We start from the raw sequence: 20956 nt of genomic DNA, 5'->3' as shown, positions 1-20956 counted from the left end.
TATATATACGTCCAGTAAGCTGGGAGCAACGCTGCTGCAGAGATTATTGACTGTTGCAATTTTAAGAACCAATTTTGCTGGCTGGCTGACTGTGTGTGTTGGAAAACATCATATTATCAATCATGATAATCATGATATCAATCATCTACGCAAAAAACTTAGCAGCTATAAGTGGAATGATTAACCTAAAAGTAAACAATTTAAGACACGTGAAAAGGCATTCCAAGTGGTCTCTAAAATCTAGTAATATATAAAAATATAAATGGGAAATCGTCAAATTGTGCTGCTCACCTCGTTAAAATGTATATTGTTGGCCTAATGTCATGTCTCTAAAGGTGCAATAGCTTTTTGAATACAATTGTCTTGTAAATGCAACTCTGTTTCGACTGGTAATCTGGCCATCACCAAAGCCTATCGGATGTTCTTTCTTTTTATCACCCGGATTTGTGCAAGTCGTGGATTTTTTCTCCGTTGTGTTTATTAGTTAATGCACTTGCTTAATCTTGTCACGTGAGTTTTTTTAATTATTCGAAGACATCCTGCCTCTCGGAGTGATCTATAAGTTGAAATCGTTTATATATGGTATTTTATTTGTGCTAAAAGGGCAGAGTACAGGGTTTCTTAGAATATGTAGAGTGTGTGTGCTTTTTTTTCGTTCTATTAATTCCAAATTGTGAATCCTGGAGAGATGGGTGCGTCTGCGCTGTACGGATTAGCACAGTTCCGCCTGCTCTCACCTTTCGTCTGCTCTGCAGCAGAGTTTCGTCATTCCGCTGCCACAGGCGGCCGCCATTAGCGCCACAAGCGTCTGCAGGGGTGTGTGTCTGTGTGTGCTTCGCTTCCAAATGTTTTAGGTTCGGTTCTTTTCATATAATATTGGAATATTGTCGATCAATATTTATCTAACACTAAAATATTTTCGAACATTTACATAAATTGGAAACGTAGGATAATGCTGCCTATTAAACCAATGTTGCCACTTGCTATTTTTAAGAAAACATATGTATATTTTTCCAATTAGAAGCCACGTTTTTTTTCCAGTGAACTTTTCCAACTCAATGTTCACGCTCGTTTTTTAATGGTTTTCGGTTGAATTCGGCAAATAGGAAAAACGTAATGTGGACCGCCGAGTAGACGGACTTATGTACGTCTATGTCTGTATGAATGCCGAGTCGTTAACCGCCAATATTCGATTAAATTTTGTAGCGGTGATAGCGTTTCCTATTGCATGCTGATGTATCCATGACCGTCTGTCTGTTGGTTTGTATTAACCCTTTGATCTTGCAATTTGTAGAATGGGGAGTAACTAAATATTGGTGTGCATTTTTCTGTAATATTCGTTATATGTAAGGAAAACCCCCAAAAGGCTGTAGGAGCTTTGAAAGTACCTTCTTCGACTTGACTATTGCGTTCAGTTTTGCTGACGATCAGACTACCCCTATTTTAAGGCTATCAGAGGTTGCAATGCGCATTTGAGGTTGATTAATGGTTTACTATAGAAGATCGCGAATTGCGATTATTAAGGGGGTGTTTCAGTGCCAACCTTTACTGCACCAATCAGGGAAATGCTGTCACCTGCCACAGCACTATCTTTATCGCGACCGTCTCGTGCCTTATACATCTTTCCAAATATACGAATATACAAAATATTATATACACCTATGTCTATCTCTTTCTCGCCCCAAAATGTTGCAGTGTATAAGTGTATTCGCTGTACAATGGAATGCAGCACCAACGAGTTGAGCGGCTCTGGCAGCGGCAGCCTCATCGGCCGTTGCCCATATCGCACCGTTCGTGCCAAAGGAGTAGGCGGAGTCCAGCAGCTTCCAATGAAGAAGGCTGGCACCAAACAGCGTCTGACCAGACAGACGCGCGATAAGTCCATGACTCTGGCTGCCGCTCGTATTGCCCCAACATCCCCAGTGAAGATGACTCCAGTGCCCAAGTGTATGACCACCAGGAATCAGGCTCGGAGGCAGATTATAACAGCAGCTACCAATAAATATGCAAACTCAGATCGACCAGTGGACGATATATATCCACGTCCAAAAGCTCCGACTACGGCTACGTCACAGTCCAAGCCAGGCATTACCATTTCGGGTCGCGGTAGCGTCGTGGGCAGAACTGGCAAGATCCCAGTCTCAAGTCCAAAGCCAAGCAGTCAAGGCTTAGTCTCGGTTAAAGCTTTACCACCACGCTCAAGCCAAGTTTCAACATTAAAACCATTCGCCAAGGCAACCCCTGCCTCCACATCCAGCTCTATGACGGCGTCCACCGTGGTTGTGCCCTCCACGCCCACAGTCTCAAGCAGCAGCCAGGTGACTGCCAGTCCATTGGCGAGCACGGTCGGAGCTGAAGTGGGAACCACCACGACTAGCTCTTTCGTGACAGTAAAATCCAGAGGCGAGAAAGAAATGCAGACAGAGCGCCTGGACATATTCACTGATCAGCACTTTTTAGAGATTGTACGCCCACAGATGGCGGAAATGAATCCCCGCCAGAAGTTAAACTTCAAGAAAAAGGTACTCCATTCCTTAATAGAAACCTTTGATGATGCCACTGACTTCCCAAATGCTGAGGAGCTACAGCACTTCAACATTAATACACCTTCTGGCTTTGAAGACGTCTCGGATGGTGAGATGCGCCTGATGCGAGAGCTAGCGAGTCTGGTTTGTTCCGCCAAGCGCTCGGACGCAATCTCAAAGTCCACTCCTCTGCCTGTCGTCGCGGACACTCTGCGCCCGGTGGTTCAACCCAAAACCCCAGCTCCTGTGCCAGTTCCACAACCGTGCTACGTCATTCGGCGCACCACCACACAGGGCAAAGTAGTAAACGTGGTCACGTCTTCGGAGGAGAAGGAGAAGGAGATCGGGCGCAACGCCAAGCCGAGCGGCGCGGTCACGATCGTCAGTCTCGGTGTTAATAGCCCCACGGAAGAGCTGGGCAAGAAGAGCGCCAGCAACTGTTCCGGGGCCAGCGTCAGTCGTGTTTCCCGGGCTCCTATGGGTGGATCCAGGAAAGTCACAGAGGGCGCCTCCCCGATGAACACCCCATTCGGCTCGACCCCACCACAGGTGTTGCTCGCTAAGCACGGACCCCTCAAGGTACGCACAAAGCCCAGTGAATTCTCCGTCTGCGAGCCCATGCTGACTTTGGGCATGGGCATGGGCATGGTCCCAGACTACCAGCGGCCCCGCTACTCCAGGACCGTCGCACCTGGCCCCGGATCTATAGCTGGCCAAGCAGCAGCTGCCGCTGCCCCACACGACAGAAAGATGAGGAAGTCGACAGGTAGCGTATCCGCCAGCCAGGAGCAGCCCCCGCCGCCCGGCTTGGCTCTCAAAGGCCTCTTGCAGCCCAAGCCGGCCACCGGGTCCCCCCTGTCAGGTGGGCCCGGCCTTTCCCTGAAACGGAGCCTTCCCTTGGCCAACGCCCAAAAAAGCATGGCTGATGTGGTAGCCGATCCGCAAGAGCAGGAAATGCGTCGAACCCAAGGTTCAGAAGAGTATATGGAGACCGCTGGTACCATCGCAGCCAATGACTTATCGGGCTTGCTGAAGGAAGATTTTGACGACATTTTGGGCATGTAAGGCAATCCGAGAGTCCGAATAAACCTTGACGCATGCTTGAGATAATACATTTGAATACTATACATTTATAGTCCCAAAAGAACACTGAAAGTTTGTATGACAACATTTTTAATTTTCTATTCGTATAATTGATTCCAATACTTGACATTCGGATAACCATTAAATACATCACACGAATGAGTTATGAAATTATATACATAGATGACTGTCTATTTGGACACTCGAGTATGTACAATACAGTATAAATGACGTGTGTATTAACTATCAACTGACAATTTGTGGTTAAATCAAATTCTTAATTCTTTTCAATCCTTGATTTTTTGCATTCATTTAAATAAAAGTTGTGAACATTGTAAACATTGCAATTGCACCAAAAAGAAGCGTTTTCGTGTGAAGGCAGTGGGACTTAGTAAGGTATGCATAAGCGCTCAAAACATGATGTAGGAATCCATCACTGGGCGCTGATCAACTTGTAAACGCTGTAAAACCGTAGAGTTTTGTTCTGCAGAATTCTCTGTACCTATATACTGAATATATATAATGCAGCGACTGCTTTTAGCTGTGCTCCTTCGGGTCAAAGGAGTTCTCTCTCGTTTTAATATATTCCCCTGCACGACTTTCCTTTGTTTTCACTCTCGTTCCCATCATGGAAATGCTCTAGGCGGGGGGAGATTCTCTGTTCTGTGCTGGAATAAAAGTGTTTGTCGAATATGAAGCTGTTGCGTTCGGTGGAGAAGCAGGCGCCTCTATATGATCGGGATCACGGAAGTTACGGGAAGAGGTTGGCCAGCGAGAATTGTGCGGAAACAGTAGAGTCGGATCAGTGTTTCACAGCGCTCGCATTCAATATATTACTTTTCTTGCGTTCATTATGGAAAGCTCCTTTATAATATCATCAGAATTCAGTTTCTCTGTAATTTTATGCTCTGTTGGCAATGCGCGCTACAAAATAGCCAAACGCTTTATTCAATTTTAGTATTTTTTCGTATACGGTATATACAATACGGTTACACTGGAAAAAATAACCTAAAATTGTTTATGTTGACTAATTTTTAATTTTAGTTTAAGTTAGCTTAATAGTTTCAAATCATGCAGTGAGAGCGAGAGATATATATACGTCCAGTAAGCTGGGAGCAACGCTGCTGCAGAGATTATTGACTGTTGCAATTTTAAGAACCAATTTTGCTGGCTGGCTGACTGTGTGTGTTGGAAAACATCATATTATCAATCATGATAATCATGATATCAATCATCTACGCAAAAAACTTAGCAGCTATAAGTGGAATGATTAACCTAAAAGTAAACAATTTAAGACACGTGAAAAGGCATTCCAAGTGGTCTCTAAAATCTAGTAATATATAAAAATATAAATGGGAAATCGTCAAATTGTGCTGCTCACCTCGTTAAAATGTATATTGTTGGCCTAATGTCATGTCTCTAAAGGTGCAATAGCTTTTTGAATACAATTATCTTGTAAATGCAACTCTGTTTCGACTGGTAATCTGGCTATCGATGAGTGCCCATCACCAAAGCCTATCGGATGTTCTTTCTTTTTATCACCCGGATTTGTGCAAGTCGTGGATTTTTTCTCCGTTGTGTTTATTAGTTAATGCACTTGCTTAATCTTGTCACGTGAGTTTTTTTAATTATTCGAAGACATCCTGCCTCTCGGAGTGATCTATAAGTTGAAATCGTTTATATATGGTATTTTATTTGTGCTAAAAGGGCAGAGTACAGGGTTTCTTAGAATATGTAGAGTGTGTGTGCTTTTTTTTCGTTCTATTAATTCCAAATTGTGAATCCTGGAGAGATGGGTGCGTCTGCGCTGTACGGATTAGCACAGTTCCGCCTGCTCTCACCTTTCGTCTCCTCTGCAGCAGAGTTTCGTCATTCCGCTGCCACAGGCTGCCGCCATTAGCGCCACAAGCGTCTGCAGGGGTGTGTGTCTGTGTGTGCTTCGCTTCCAAATGTTTTAGGTTCGGTTCTTTTCATATAATATTGGAATATTGTCGCTCAATATTTATCTAACACTAAAATATTTTCGAACATTTACATAAATTGGAAACGTAGGATAATGCTGCCTATTAAACCAATGTTGCCACTTGCTATTTTTAAGAAAACATATGTATATTTTTCCAATTAGAAGCCACGTTTTTTTTCCAGTGAACTTTTCCAACTCAATGTTCACGCTCGTTTTTTAATGGTTTTCGGTTGAATTCGGCAAATAGGAAAAACGTAATGTGGACCGCCGAGTAGACGGACTTATGTGCGTCTATGTCTGTATGAATGCCGAGTCGTTAACCGCCAATATTCGATTAAATTTTGTAGCGGTGATAGCGTTTCCTATTGCATGCTGATGTAGTCATGACCGTCTGTCTGTTGGTTTGTATTAACCCTTTGATCTTGCAATTTGTAGAATGGGGAGTAACTAAATATTGGTGTGCATTTTTCTGTAATATTCGTTATATGTAAGGAAAACCCCCAAAAGGCTGTAGGAGCTTTGAAAGTACCTTCTTCGACTTGACTATTGCGTTCAGTTTTGCTGACGATCAGACTACCCCTATTTTAAGGCTATCAGAGGTTGCAATGCGCATTTGAGGTTGATTAATGGTTTACTATAGAAGATCGCGAATTGCGATTATTAAGGGGGTGTTTCAGTGCCAACCTTTACTGCACCAATCAGGGAAATGCTGTCACCTGCCACAGCACTATCTTTATCGCGACCGTCTCGTGCCTTATACATCTTTCCAAATATACGAATATACAAAATATTATATACACCTATGTCTATCTCTTTCTCGCCCCAAAATGTTGCAGTGTATAAGTGTATTCGCTGTACAATGGAATGCAGCACCAACGAGTTGAGCGGCTCTGGCAGCGGCAGCCTCATCGGCCGTTGCCCATATCGCACCGTTCGTGCCAAAGGAGTAGGCGGAGTCCAGCAGCTTCCAATGAAGAAGGCTGACACCAAACAGCGTCTGACCAGACAGAAGCGCGATAAGTCCATGACTCTGGCTGCCGCTCGTAGTGCCCCAACATCCCCAGTGAAGATGACTCCAGTGCCCAAGTGTATGACCACCAGGAATCAGGCTCGGAGGCAGACTATAACAGCAGCTACCAATAAATATGCAAACTCAGATCGACCAGTGGACGATATATATCCACGTCCAAAAGCTCCGACTACGGCTACGTCACAGTCCAAGCCAGGCATTACCATTTCGGGTCGCGGTAGCGTCGTGGGCAGAACTGGCAAGATCCCAGTCTCAAGTCCAAAGCCAAGCAGTCAAGGCTTAGTCTCGGTTAAAGCTTTACCACCACGCTCAAGCCAAGTTTCAACATTAAAACCATTCGCCAAGGCAACCCCTGCCTCCACATCCAGCTCTATGACGGCGTCCACCGTGGTTGTGCCCTCCACGCCCACAGTCTCAAGCAGCAGCCAGGTGACTGCCAGTCCATTGGCGAGCACGGTCGGAGCTGAAGTGGGAACCACCACGACTAGCTCTTTCGTGACAGTAAAATCCAGAGGCGAGAAAGAAATGCAGACAGAGCGCCTGGACATATTCACTGATCAGCACTTTTTAGAGATTGTACGCCCACAGATGGCGGAAATGAATCCCCGCCAGAAGTTAAACTTCAAGAAAAAGGTACTCCATTCCTTAATAGAAACCTTTGATGATGCCACTGACTTCCCAAATGCACTTCCCTACAGCACTTCAACATTAATACACCTTCTGGCTTTGAAGACGTCTCGGATGGTGAGATGCGCCTGGTGCGAGAGCTAGCGAGTCTGGTTTGTTCCGCCAAGCGCTCGGACGCAATCTCAAAGTCCACTCCTCTGCCTGTCGTCGCGGACACTCTGCGCCCGGTGGTTCGACCCAAAACCCCAGCTCCTGTGCCAGTTCCACAACCGTGCTACGTCATTCGGCGCACCACCACACAGGGCAAAGTAGTAAACGTGGTCACGTCTTCGGAGGAGAAGGAGAAGGAGATCGGGCGCAACGCCAAGCCGAGCGGCGCGGTCACGATCGTCAGTCTCGGTGTTAATAGCCCCACGGAGGAGCTGGGCAAGAAGAGCGCCAGCAACTGTTCCGGGGCCAGCGTCAGTCGTGTTTCCCGGGCTCCTATGGGTGGATCCAGGAAAGTCACAGAGGGCGTCTCCCCGATGAACACCCCATTCGGCTCGACCCCACCACAGGTGTTGCTCGCTAAGCACGGACCCCTCAAGGTACGCACAAAGCCCAGTGAATTCTCCGTCTGCGAGCCCATGCTGACTTTGGGCATGGGCATGGGCATGGTCCCAGACTACCAGCGGCCCCGCTACTCCAGGACCGTCGCACCTGGCCCCGGATCTATAGCTGGCCAAGCAGCAGCTGCCGCTGCCCCACACGACAGAAAGATGAGGAAGTCGACAGGTAGCGTATCCGCCAGCCAGGAGCAGCCCCCGCCGCCCGGCTTGGCTCTCAAAGGCCTCTTGCAGCCCAAGCCGGCCACCGGGTCCCCCCTGTCAGGTGGGCCCGGCCTTTCCCTGAAACGGAGCCTTCCCTTGGCCAACGCCCAAAAAAGCATGGCTGATGTGGTAGCCGATCCGCAAGAGCAGGAAATGCGTCGAACCCAAGGTTCAGAAGAGTATACGGAGACCGCTGGTACCATCGCAGCCGATGACTTATCGGGCTTGCTGAAGGAAGATTTTGACGACATTTTGGGCATGTAAGGCAATCCGAGAGTCCGAATAAACCTTGACGCATGCTTGAGATAATACATTTGAATACTATACATTTATAGTCCCAAAAGAACACTGAAAGTTTGTATGACAACATTTTTAATTTTCTATTCGTATAATTGATTCCAATACTTGACATTCGGATAACCATTAAATACATCACACGAATGAGTTATGAAATTATATACATAGATGACTGTCTATTTGGACACTCGAGTATGTACAATACAGTATAAATGACGTGTGTATTAACTATCAACTGACAATTTGTGGTTAAATCAAATTCTTAATTCTTTTCAATCCTTGATTTTTTGCATTCATTTAAATAAAAGTTGTGAACATTGTAAACATTGCAATTGCACCAAAAAGAAGCGTTTTCGTGTGAAGGCAGTGGGACTTAGTAAGGTATGCATAAGCGCTCAAAACATGATGTAGGAATCCATCACTGGGCGCTGATCAACTTGTAAACGCTGTAAAACCGTAGAGTTTTGTTCTGCAGAATTCTCTGTACCTATATACTGAATATATATAATGCAGCGACTGCTTTTAGCTGTGCTCCTTCGGGTCAAAGGAGTTCTCTCTCGTTTTAATATATTCCCCTGCACGACTTTCCTTTGTTTTCACTCTCGTTCCCATCATGGAAATGCTCTAGGCGGGGGGAGATTCTCTGTTCTGTGCTGGAATAAAAGTGTTTGTCGAATATGAAGCTGTTGCGTTCGGTGGAGAAGCAGGCGCCTCTATATGATCGGGATCACGGAAGTTACGGGAAGAGGTTGGCCAGCGAGAATTGTGCGGAAACAGTAGAGTCGGATCAGTGTTTCACAGCGCTCGCATTCAATATATTACTTTTCTTGCGTTCATTATGGAAAGCTCCTTTATAATATCATCAGAATTCAGTTTCTCTGTAATTTTATGCTCTGTTGGCAATGCGCGCCACAAAATAGCCAAACGCTTTATTCAATTTTAGTATTTTTTCGTATTAATTGATATTTTTACAATATACGGTTACACTGGGAAAAATTACCTAAAATTGTTTGTGTTGTTGTGTTGTTGTAGTTTAAGTTAGTGATGTAAATTTGAATGAAAACATCGATGTCGATGTCCATCGATGTTGTCAAAATCAAACATCGATGTTGGATTGATACATCGGATTTATTCTTCGATGCGTCGATGTATGACCGATGTTTAAAATCTTTCCCATTTGATTATAAAACGAATATTCAACAAAGGAACATTATGCTTTCATAACAGTCTTTTACATATCATTGTGGATCAGAGATAACTAATATTTCAAATAAGTACTATTTGTCAATGCTTTGCAAAAATCAAAATACGACTTAGTCGCACAAGTTAAAGTCTATTACGTTTTCAATTTAATATGTTAGCAGCCGCTGAGTACACCCGTTCAAAATACACCCAGAAGATGCCATTAACGTCAGAAATTGCATTGCAATTTTGTATAAATTAGGATAGGTACTTTTCATACCGTCCCAAAAACACGAAGGATTGCTTTCAAATGAGGCAGGCATTGCTGTGTTTGCTGCTTACAGATTTGAAAATAATTGATCGATGTTTTGCAAAACATCGACGCATCGCTCAACCTCGGTACAGGCAAAAACACCGTAAAAAATCGGCAAAAATCGGCAAAAAAAACATGTTTTTACATCACTAGTTAAAGTTAGCTTAATAGTTTCAAATCTATATCTAATTGTGGTGCCCGTTGCAATCTTCGCACCTCTTGGCGCTGCTCTGGCTGTATGACATTAGACTTGGCTAATAGACTAGCTATAAAACAGAGACGGTCTTATCGGTAAATCATGTAGTGAGAGCGAGAGATATATATACGTCCAGTAAGCTGGGAGCAACGCTGCTGCAGAGATTATTGACTGTTGCAATTTTAAGAACCAATTTTGCTGGCTGGCTGACTGTGTGTGTTGGAAAACATCATATTATCAATCATGATAATCATGATATCAATCATCTACGCAAAAAACTTAGCAGCTATAAGTGGAATGATTAACCTAAAAGTAAACAATTTAAGACACGTGAAAAGGCATTCCAAGTGGTCTCTAAAATCTAGTAATATATAAAAATATAAATGGGAAATCGTCAAATTGTGCTGCTCACCTCGTTAAAATGTATATTGTTGGCCTAATGTCATGTCTCTAAAGGTGCAATAGCTTTTTGAATACAATTGTCTTGTAAATGCAACTCTGTTTCGACTGGTAATCTGGCCATCACCAAAGCCTATCGGATGTTCTTTCTTTTTATCACCCGGATTTGTGCAAGTCGTGGATTTTTTCTCCGTTGTGTTTATTAGTTAATGCACTTGCTTAATCTTGTCACGTGAGTTTTTTTAATTATTCGAAGACATCCTGCCTCTCGGAGTGATCTATAAGTTGAAATCGTTTATATATGGTATTTTATTTGTGCTAAAAGGGCAGAGTACAGGGTTTCTTAGAATATGTAGAGTGTGTGTGCTTTTTTTTCGTTCTATTAATTCCAAATTGTGAATCCTGGAGAGATGGGTGCGTCTGCGCTGTACGGATTAGCACAGTTCCGCCTGCTCTCACCTTTCGTCTCCTCTGCAGCAGAGTTTCGTCATTCCGCTGCCACAGGCTGCCGCCATTAGCGCCACAAGCGTCTGCAGGGGTGTGTGTCTGTGTGTGCTTCGCTTCCAAATGTTTTAGGTTCGGTTCTTTTCATATAATATTGGAATATTGTCGCTCAATATTTATCTAACACTAAAATATTTTCGAACATTTACATAAATTGGAAACGTAGGATAATGCTGCCTATTAAACCAATGTTGCCACTTGCTATTTTTAAGAAAACATATGTATATTTTTCCAATTAGAAGCCACGTTTTTTTTCCAGTGAACTTTTCCAACTCAATGTTCACGCTCGTTTTTTAATGGTTTTCGGTTGAATTCGGCAAATAGGAAAAACGTAATGTGGACCGCCGAGTAGACGGACTTATGTGCGTCTATGTCTGTATGAATGCCGAGTCGTTAACCGCCAATATTCGATTAAATTTTGTAGCGGTGATAGCGTTTCCTATTGCATGCTGATGTAGTCATGACCGTCTGTCTGTTGGTTTGTATTAACCCTTTGATCTTGCAATTTGTAGAATGGGGAGTAACTAAATATTGGTGTGCATTTTTCTGTAATATTCGTTATATGTAAGGAAAACCCCCAAAAGGCTGTAGGAGCTTTGAAAGTACCTTCTTCGACTTGACTATTGCGTTCAGTTTTGCTGACGATCAGACTACCCCTATTTTAAGGCTATCAGAGGTTGCAATGCGCATTTGAGGTTGATTAATGGTTTACTATAGAAGATCGCGAATTGCGATTATTAAGGGGGTGTTTCAGTGCCAACCTTTACTGCACCAATCAGGGAAATGCTGTCACCTGCCACAGCACTATCTTTATCGCGACCGTCTCGTGCCTTATACATCTTTCCAAATATACGAATATACAAAATATTATATACACCTATGTCTATCTCTTTCTCGCCCCAAAATGTTGCAGTGTATAAGTGTATTCGCTGTACAATGGAATGCAGCACCAACGAGTTGAGCGGCTCTGGCAGCGGCAGCCTCATCGGCCGTTGCCCATATCGCACCGTTCGTGCCAAAGGAGTAGGCGGAGTCCAGCAGCTTCCAATGAAGAAGGCTGACACCAAACAGCGTCTGACCAGACAGAAGCGCGATAAGTCCATGACTCTGGCTGCCGCTCGTAGTGCCCCAACATCCCCAGTGAAGATGACTCCAGTGCCCAAGTGTATGACCACCAGGAATCAGGCTCGGAGGCAGACTATAACAGCAGCTACCAATAAATATGCAAACTCAGATCGACCAGTGGACGATATATATCCACGTCCAAAAGCTCCGACTACGGCTACGTCACAGTCCAAGCCAGGCATTACCATTTCGGGTCGCGGTAGCGTCGTGGGCAGAACTGGCAAGATCCCAGTCTCAAGTCCAAAGCCAAGCAGTCAAGGCTTAGTCTCGGTTAAAGCTTTACCACCACGCTCAAGCCAAGTTTCAACATTAAAACCATTCGCCAAGGCAACCCCTGCCTCCACATCCAGCTCTATGACGGCGTCCACCGTGGTTGTGCCCTCCACGCCCACAGTCTCAAGCAGCAGCCAGGTGACTGCCAGTCCATTGGCGAGCACGGTCGGAGCTGAAGTGGGAACCACCACGACTAGCTCTTTCGTGACAGTAAAATCCAGAGGCGAGAAAGAAATGCAGACAGAGCGCCTGGACATATTCACTGATCAGCACTTTTTAGAGATTGTACGCCCACAGATGGCGGAAATGAATCCCCGCCAGAAGTTAAACTTCAAGAAAAAGGTACTCCATTCCTTAATAGAAACCTTTGATGATGCCACTGACTTCCCAAATGCACTTCCCTACAGCACTTCAACATTAATACACCTTCTGGCTTTGAAGACGTCTCGGATGGTGAGATGCGCCTGGTGCGAGAGCTAGCGAGTCTGGTTTGTTCCGCCAAGCGCTCGGACGCAATCTCAAAGTCCACTCCTCTGCCTGTCGTCGCGGACACTCTGCGCCCGGTGGTTCGACCCAAAACCCCAGCTCCTGTGCCAGTTCCACAACCGTGCTACGTCATTCGGCGCACCACCACACAGGGCAAAGTAGTAAACGTGGTCACGTCTTCGGAGGAGAAGGAGAAGGAGATCGGGCGCAACGCCAAGCCGAGCGGCGCGGTCACGATCGTCAGTCTCGGTGTTAATAGCCCCACGGAGGAGCTGGGCAAGAAGAGCGCCAGCAACTGTTCCGGGGCCAGCGTCAGTCGTGTTTCCCGGGCTCCTATGGGTGGATCCAGGAAAGTCACAGAGGGCGCCTCCCCGATGAACACCCCATTCGGCTCGACCCCACCACAGGTGTTGCTCGCTAAGCACGGACCCCTCAAGGTACGCACAAAGCCCAGTGAATTCTCCGTCTGCGAGCCCATGCTGACTTTGGGCATGGGCATGGGCATGGTCCCAGACTACCAGCGGCCCCGCTACTCCAGGACCGTCGCACCTGGCCCCGGATCTATAGCTGGCCAAGCAGCAGCTGCCGCTGCCCCACACGACAGAAAGATGAGGAAGTCGACAGGTAGCGTATCCGCCAGCCAGGAGCAGCCCCCGCCGCCCGGCTTGGCTCTCAAAGGCCTCTTGCAGCCCAAGCCGGCCACCGGGTCCCCCCTGTCAGGTGGGCCCGGCCTTTCCCTGAAACGGAGCCTTCCCTTGGCCAACGCCCAAAAAAGCATGGCTGATGTGGTAGCCGATCCGCAAGAGCAGGAAATGCGTCGAACCCAAGGTTCAGAAGAGTATACGGAGACCGCTGGTACCATCGCAGCCGATGACTTATCGGGCTTGCTGAAGGAAGATTTTGACGACATTTTGGGCATGTAAGGCAATCCGAGAGTCCGAATAAACCTTGACGCATGCTTGAGATAATACATTTGAATACTATACATTTATAGTCCCAAAAGAACACTGAAAGTTTGTATGACAACATTTTTAATTTTCTATTCGTATAATTGATTCCAATACTTGACATTCGGATAACCATTAAATACATCACACGAATGAGTTATGAAATTATATACATAGATGACTGTCTATTTGGACACTCGAGTATGTACAATACAGTATAAATGACGTGTGTATTAACTATCAACTGACAATTTGTGGTTAAATCAAATTCTTAATTCTTTTCAATCCTTGATTTTTTGCATTCATTTAAATAAAAGTTGTGAACATTGTAAACATTGCAATTGCACCAAAAAGAAGCGTTTTCGTGTGAAGGCAGTGGGACTTAGTAAGGTATGCATAAGCGCTCAAAACATGATGTAGGAATCCATCACTGGGCGCTGATCAACTTGTAAACGCTGTAAAACCGTAGAGTTTTGTTCTGCAGAATTCTCTGTACCTATATACTGAATATATATAATGCAGCGACTGCTTTTAGCTGTGCTCCTTCGGGTCAAAGGAGTTCTCTCTCGTTTTAATATATTCCCCTGCACGACTTTCCTTTGTTTTCACTCTCGTTCCCATCATGGAAATGCTCTAGGCGGGGGGAGATTCTCTGTTCTGTGCTGGAATAAAAGTGTTTGTCGAATATGAAGCTGTTGCGTTCGGTGGAGAAGCAGGCGCCTCTATATGATCGGGATCACGGAAGTTACGGGAAGAGGTTGGCCAGCGAGAATTGTGCGGAAACAGTAGAGTCGGATCAGTGTTTCACAGCGCTCGCATTCAATATATTACTTTTCTTGCGTTCATTATGGAAAGCTCCTTTATAATATCATCAGAATTCAGTTTCTCTGTAATTTTATGCTCTGTTGGCAATGCGCGCCACAAAATAGCCAAACGCTTTATTCAATTTTAGTATTTTTTCGTATTAATTGATATTTTTACAATATACGGTTACACTGGGAAAAATTACCTAAAATTGTTTGTGTTGTTGTGTTGTTGTAGTTTAAGTTAGTGATGTAAATTTGAATGAAAACATCGATGTCGATGTCCATCGATGTTGTCAAAATCAAACATCGATGTTGGATTGATACATCGGATTTATTCTTCGATGCGTCGATGTATGACCGATGTTTAAAATCTTTCCCATTTGATTATAAAACGAATATTCAACAAAGGAACATTATGCTTTCATAACAGTCTTTTACATATCATTGTGGATCAGAGATAACTAATATTTCGAATAAGTACTATTTGTCAATGCTTTGCAAAAATCAAAATACGACTTAGTCGCACAAGTTAAAGTCTATTACGTTTTCAATTTAATATGTTAGCAGCCGCTGAGTACACCCGTTCAAAATACACCCAGAAGATGCCATTAACGTCAGAAATTGCATTGCAATTTTGTATAAATTAGGATAGGTACTTTTCATACCGTCCCAAAAACACGAAGGATTGCTTTCAAATGAGGCAGGCATTGCTGTGTTTGCTGCTTACAGATTTGAAAATAATTGATCGATGTTTTGCAAAACATCGACGCATCGCTCAACCTCGGTACAGGCAAAAACACCGTAAAAAATCGGCAAAAATCGGCAAAAAAAACATGTTTTTACATCACTAGTTAAAGTTAGCTTAATAGTTTCAAATCTATATCTAATTGTGGTGCCCGTTGCAATCTTCGCACCTCTTGGCGCTGCTCTGGCTGTATGACATTAGACTTGGCTAATAGACTAGCTATAAAACAGAGACGGTCTTATCGGTAAATCATGTAGTGAGAGCGAGAGATATATATACGTCCAGTAAGCTGGGAGCAACGCTGCTGCAGAGATTATTGACTGTTGCAATTTTAAGAACCAATTTTGCTGGCTGGCTGACTGTGTGTGTTGGAAAACATCATATTATCAATCATGATAATCATGATATCAATCATCTACGCAAAAAACTTAGCAGCTATAAGTGGAATGATTAACCTAAAAGTAAACAATTTAAGACACGTGAAAAGGCATTCCAAGTGGTCTCTAAAATCTAGTAATATATAAAAATATAAATGGGAAATCGTCAAATTGTGCTGCTCACCTCGTTAAAATGTATATTGTTGGCCTAATGTCATGTCTCTAAAGGTGCAATAGCTTTTTGAATACAATTGTCTTGTAAATGCAACTCTGTTTCGACTGGTAATCTGGCCATCACCAAAGCCTATCGGATGTTCTTTCTTTTTATCACCCGGATTTGTGCAAGTCGTGGATTTTTTCTCCGTTGTGTTTATTAGTTAATGCACTTGCTTAATCTTGTCACGTGAGTTTTTTTAATTATTCGAAGACATCCTGCCTCTCGGAGTGATCTATAAGTTGAAATCGTTTATATATGGTATTTTATTTGTGCTAAAAGGGCAGAGTACAGGGTTTCTTAGAATATGTAGAGTGTGTGTGCTTTTTTTTCGTTCTATTAATTCCAAATTGTGAATCCTGGAGAGATGGGTGCGTCTGCGCTGTACGGATTAGCACAGTTCCGCCTGCTCTCACCTTTCGTCTCCTCTGCAGCAGAGTTTCGTCATTCCGCTGCCACAGGCTGCCGCCATTAGCGCCACAAGCGTCTGCAGGGGTGTGTGTCTGTGTGTGCTTCGCTTCCAAATGTTTTAGGTTCGGTTCTTTTCATATAATATTGGAATATTGTCGCTCAATATTTATCTAACACTAAAATATTTTCGAACATTTACATAAATTGGAAACGTAGGATAATGCTGCCTATTAAACCAATGTTGCCACTTGCTATTTTTAAGAAAACATACATATGTATATTTTTCCAATTAGAAGCCACGTTTTTTTTCCAGTGAACTTTTCCAACTCAATGTTCACGCTCGTTTTTTAATGGTTTTCGGTTGAATTCGGCAAATAGGAAAAACGTAATGTGGACCGCCGAGTAGACGGACTTATGTACGTCTATGTCTGTATGAATGCCGAGTCTTTAACCGCCAATATTCGATTAAATTTTGTAGCGGTGATAGCGTTTCCTATTGCATGCTGATGTATCCATGACCGTCTGTCTGTTGGTTTGTATTAACCCTTTGATCTTGCAATTTGTAGAATGGGGAGTAACTAAATATTGGTGTGCATTTTTCTGTAATATTCGTTATATGTAAGGAAAACCCCCAAAAGGCTGTAGGAGCTTTGAAAGTACCTTCTTCGACTTGACTATTGCGTTCAGTTTTGCTGACGATCAGACTACCCCTATTTTAAGGCTATCAGAGGTTGCAATGCGCATTTGAGGTTGATTAATGGTTTACTATAGAAGATCGCGAATTGCGATTATTAAGGGGGTGTTTCAGTGCCAACCTTTACTGCACCAATCAGGGAAATGCTGTCACCTGCCACAGCACTATCTTTATCGCGACCGTCTCGTGCCTTATACATCTTTCCAAATATACGAATATACAAAATATTATATACACCTATGTCTATCTCTTTCTCGCCCCAAAATGTTGCAGTGTATAAGTGTATTCGCTGTACAATGGAATGCAGCACCAACGAGTTGAGCGGCTCTGGCAGCGGCAGCCTCATCGGCCGTTGCCCATATCGCACCGTTCGTGCCAAAGGAGTAGGCGGAGTCCAGCAGCTTCCAATGAAGAAGGCTGGCACCAAACAGCGTCTGACCAGACAGAAGCGCGATAAGTCCTTGACTCTGGCTGCCGCTCGTAGTGCCCCAACATCCCCAGTGAAGATGACTCCAGTGCCCAAGTGTATGACCACCAGGAATCAGGCTCGGAGGCAGACTATAACAGCAGCTACCAATAAATATGCAAACTCAGATCGACCAGTGGACGATATCTATCCACGTCCAAAAGCTCCGACTACGGCTACGTCACAGTCCAAGCCAGGCATTACCATTTCGGGTCGCGGTAGCGTCGTGGGCAGAACTGGCAAGATCCCAGTCTCAAGTCCAAAGCCAAGCAGTCAAGGCTTAGTCTCGGTTAAAGCTTTACCACCACGCTCAAGCCAAGTTTCAACATTAAAACCATTCGCCAAGGCAACCCCTGCCTCCACATCCAGCTCTATGACGGCGTCCACCGTGGTTGTGCCCTCCACGCCCACAGTCTCAAGCAGCAGCCAGGTGACTGCCAGTCCATTGGCGAGCACGGTCGGAGCTGAAGTGGGAACCACCACGACTAGCTCTTTCGTGACAGTAAAATCCAGAGGCGAGAAAGAAATGCAGACAGAGCGCCTGGACATATTCACTGATCAGCACTTTTTAGAGATTGTACGCCCACAGATGGCGGAAATGAATCCCCGCCAGAAGTTAAACTTCAAGAAAAAGGTACTCCATTCCTTAATAGAAACCTTTGATGATGCCACTGACTTCCCAAATGCTGAGGAGCTACAGCACTTCAACATTAATACACCTTCTGGCTTTGAAGACGTCTCGGATGGTGAGATGCGCCTGATGCGAGAGCTAGCGAGTCTGGTTTGTTCCGCCAAGCGCTCGGACGCAATCTCAAAGTCCACTCCTCTGCCTGTCGTCGCGGACACTCTGCGCCCGGTGGTTCAACCCAAAACCCCAGCTCCTGTGCCAGTTCCACAACCGTGCTACGTCATTCGGCGCACCACCACACAGGGCAAAGTAGTAAACGTGGTCACGTCTCCGGAGGAGAAGGAGAAGGAGATCGGGCGCAACGCCAAGCCGAGCGGCGCGGTCACGATCGTCAGTCTCGGTGTTAATAGCCCCACGGAGGAGCTGGGCAAGAAGAGCGCCAGCAACTGTTCCGGGGCCAGCGTCAGTCGTGTTTCCCGGGCTCCTATGGGTGGATCCAGGAAAGTCACAGAGGGCGCCTCCCCGATGAACACCCCATTCGGCTCGACCCCACCACAGGTGTTGCTCGCTAAGCACGGACCCCTCAAGGTACGCACAAAGCCCAGTGAATTCTCCGTCTGCGAGCCCATGCTGACTTTGGGTCCGAAACCCGGCAACACAAACATGAGGAATCTCACGGATGAAGTCAAGCGTCGCCGGAGCCCCGACCCGGGCATGGTCCCAGACTACCAGCGGCCCCGCTACTCCAGGACCGTCGCACCTGGCCCCGGATCTATAGCTGGCCAAGCAGCAGCTGCCGCTGCCCCACACGACAGAAAGATGAGGAAGTCGACAGGTAGCGTATCCGCCAGCCAGGAGCAGCCCCCGCCGCCCGGCTTGGCTCTCAAAGGCCTCTTGCAGCCCAAGCCGGCCACCGGGTCCCCCCTGTCAGGTGGGCCCGGCCTTTCCCTGAAACGGAGCCTTCCCTTGGCCAACGCCCAAAAAAGCATGGCTGATGTGGTAGCCGATCCGCAAGAGCAGGAAATGCGTCGAACCCAAGGTTCAGAAGAGTATACGGAGACCGCTGGTACCATCGCAGCCGATGACTTATCGGGCTTGCTGAAGGAAGATTTTGACGACATTTTGGGCATGTAAGGCAATCCGAGAGTCCGAATAAACCTTGACGCATGCTTGAGATAATACATTTGAATACTATACATTTATAGTCCCAAAAGAACACTGAAAGTTTGTATGACAACATTTTTAATTTTCTATTCGTATAATTGATTCCAATACTTGACATTCGGATAACCATTAAATACATCACACGAATGAGTTATGAAATTATATACATAGATGACTGTCTATTTGGACACTCGAGTATGTACAATACAGTATAAATGACGTGTGTATTAACTATCAACTGACAATTTGTGGTTAAATCAAATTCTTAATTCTTTTCAATCCTTGATTTTTTGCATTCATTTAAATAAAAGTTGTGAACATTGTAAACATTGCAATTGCACCAAAAAGAAGCGTTTTCGTGTGAAGGCAGTGGGACTTAGTAAGGTATGCATAAGCGCTCAAAACATGATGTAGGAATCCATCACTGGGCGCTGATCAACTTGTAAACGCTGTAAAACCGTAGAGTTTTGTTCTGCAGAATTCTCTGTACCTATATACTGAATATATATAATGCAGCGACTGCTTTTAGCTGTGCTCCTTCGGGTCAAAGGAGTTCTCTCTCGTTTTAATATATTCCCCTGCACGACTTTCATTTGTTTTTACTTTCGTTTTCATCCTGGAAATGCTGTAAGCGCGGTGAAAAATCTCCGCTCTCCGTTCTCTGCTATGTTTTCACTTACTCCATTGCAAAGCAAAGCAAAGACTTTGGGAAAGCTTTGACAAAAGATTTCAAGGGATTTTTCTGGTTTCTCTCAGAGTGCAATTTCCTTGGACATCGACAGCTGAAGGGCTTTGAAGTTTGCCCCGCTTGTTTCTGTCTGTGTTTGGACAACACAAGTGGCTGTGGAGTGTCCTTCGAGTGAGTGGCTTTAATATTTAATTTGATTTTGATACCACAATTCAGGCCCATTCATTTTTTCACTTAATTATTATTAGGAAATTGACTTAAATGCTTAAAACCGAAATGCAATTATTATTGGATTTACACCCAAGAAGGGATTTCATGTATTTAACAGATACATTTTCTAAGATATTGCATTGTTGCTTCTGCCATCAATTGAAATTCAATTAAAATTTAAGCCCTGAGAGGGCAGCAGACCATGACAGAAAGATTATAAATGCTTAAATAATAATTACGAACAAATCAGGGCATCAATTTCGTGTCTGTATGTATCCAATTAACAGACACTTGATGGACATGAGTTCACTGATTATTTGTGGGGTGGAGAATCCTGGCATATGTATGTGTCTAGTTTTTCGATATATTCGACAATGGCTGCTCTGATTTCTGAGCGCCTTTTCTTCGGTCGCATTGTGATGAATAGTGAAGAATAAATAAATATTTCTTGAAGATTATAAATTTTATGCAGTTGTAAACAATTTCAGACATGCGACCGCAGCAAGCGGGGTAGCGGGGCATGCAGCATGGGGCACGCGGCATGGCGGATGTGCCACAGTTGCATAAAATTGCATACGGAAAACTGAACCGCCACAACTTCTGGGCCAACGTCGATGGCGGCTACGACGACGACGAGGACGACGACGACGACGACGACGACGACGTTGTGGCTGTGGCAGAGTGGAGCAGAAGAGCACCAGAGCATCAGAGCAGTGGAGCATCGCCGGGGGAGAGACGATGCAGAGAGAGCGCAGAGGATGTACACGGAGCTGAGCGTATGCATCCTTGGCGGA

At 44.8% G+C, this 20956-nt stretch overlaps 4 protein-coding genes and 1 long non-coding RNA gene across 11 annotated transcripts; 4 read left to right on the top strand and 1 right to left on the bottom strand.

Annotated features, from left to right (window-relative positions):
- Positions 1–405: 405 nt before the first annotated feature.
- LOC117185595 (flocculation protein FLO11-like) lies at positions 406–3955 on the top strand. Of its 3 annotated transcripts, XM_033385726.1 has the most exons (3): positions 406–510; positions 1696–2522; positions 2589–3955. In XM_033385726.1, the coding sequence occupies exons 2-3, from the start codon at positions 1719–1721 to the stop codon at positions 3588–3590; spliced, it is 1806 nt and encodes a 601-aa protein (XP_033241617.1). In that variant the 5' UTR covers positions 406–510; positions 1696–1718; the 3' UTR covers positions 3591–3955. The 3 variants fall into 3 exon arrangements, with proteins under 3 accessions (XP_033241617.1, XP_033241615.1, XP_033241616.1); XM_033385724.1 differs by having other exon boundaries at positions 1696–3955; XM_033385725.1 differs by having other exon boundaries at positions 424–510; positions 1704–3955.
- On the bottom strand, positions 3775–5589 carry LOC117185597 (uncharacterized). Its single transcript, XR_004471099.1, has 3 exons — positions 5450–5589; positions 4990–5268; positions 3775–4883 (listed from the first exon to the last, which is right to left on the bottom strand). It is a non-coding gene; the product is annotated as an uncharacterized lncRNA (long non-coding RNA).
- Positions 5119–8666, top strand: LOC6897543 (flocculation protein FLO11-like). Of its 2 annotated transcripts, none has more exons than XM_033385729.1 (3): positions 5119–5222; positions 6408–7234; positions 7300–8666. In XM_033385729.1, exons 2-3 carry the CDS (start codon positions 6431–6433, stop codon positions 8299–8301), a joined length of 1806 nt encoding a protein of 601 aa, XP_033241620.1. In that variant the 5' UTR covers positions 5119–5222; positions 6408–6430; the 3' UTR covers positions 8302–8666. The 2 variants fall into 2 exon arrangements, with proteins under 2 accessions (XP_033241620.1, XP_033241621.1); XM_033385730.1 differs by having other exon boundaries at positions 5136–5222; positions 6416–7234.
- Positions 8667–10551: 1885 nt separating this feature from the next.
- On the top strand, positions 10552–14100 carry LOC117185596 (flocculation protein FLO11-like). Of its 2 annotated transcripts, none has more exons than XM_033385727.1 (3): positions 10552–10656; positions 11842–12668; positions 12734–14100. In XM_033385727.1, exons 2-3 carry the CDS (start codon positions 11865–11867, stop codon positions 13733–13735), a joined length of 1806 nt encoding a protein of 601 aa, XP_033241618.1. In that variant the 5' UTR covers positions 10552–10656; positions 11842–11864; the 3' UTR covers positions 13736–14100. The 2 variants fall into 2 exon arrangements, with proteins under 2 accessions (XP_033241618.1, XP_033241619.1); XM_033385728.1 differs by having other exon boundaries at positions 10580–10656; positions 11850–12668.
- A 1885-nt stretch (positions 14101–15985) lies between these two features.
- Positions 15986–19599, top strand: LOC6899504 (flocculation protein FLO11-like). 3 transcript variants are annotated; one of them, XM_033376425.1, is made up of 3 exons: positions 15986–16090; positions 17280–18106; positions 18173–19599. In XM_033376425.1, the coding sequence occupies exons 2-3, from the start codon at positions 17303–17305 to the stop codon at positions 19232–19234; spliced, it is 1866 nt and encodes a 621-aa protein (XP_033232316.1). In that variant the 5' UTR covers positions 15986–16090; positions 17280–17302; the 3' UTR covers positions 19235–19599. The 3 variants fall into 3 exon arrangements, with proteins under 3 accessions (XP_033232316.1, XP_033232314.1, XP_033232315.1); XM_033376423.1 differs by having other exon boundaries at positions 17280–19599; XM_033376424.1 differs by having other exon boundaries at positions 16026–16090; positions 17288–19599.
- Positions 19600–20956: the final 1357 nt, after the last annotated feature.

Source organism: Drosophila pseudoobscura, chromosome 2 (genome assembly GCF_009870125.1).
Source record: "Drosophila pseudoobscura strain MV-25-SWS-2005 chromosome 2, UCI_Dpse_MV25, whole genome shotgun sequence".
Lineage (NCBI taxonomy): Eukaryota > Metazoa > Arthropoda > Insecta > Diptera > Drosophilidae > Drosophila > Drosophila pseudoobscura.
This window is presented reverse-complemented; position numbering and strand designations above follow the sequence as displayed.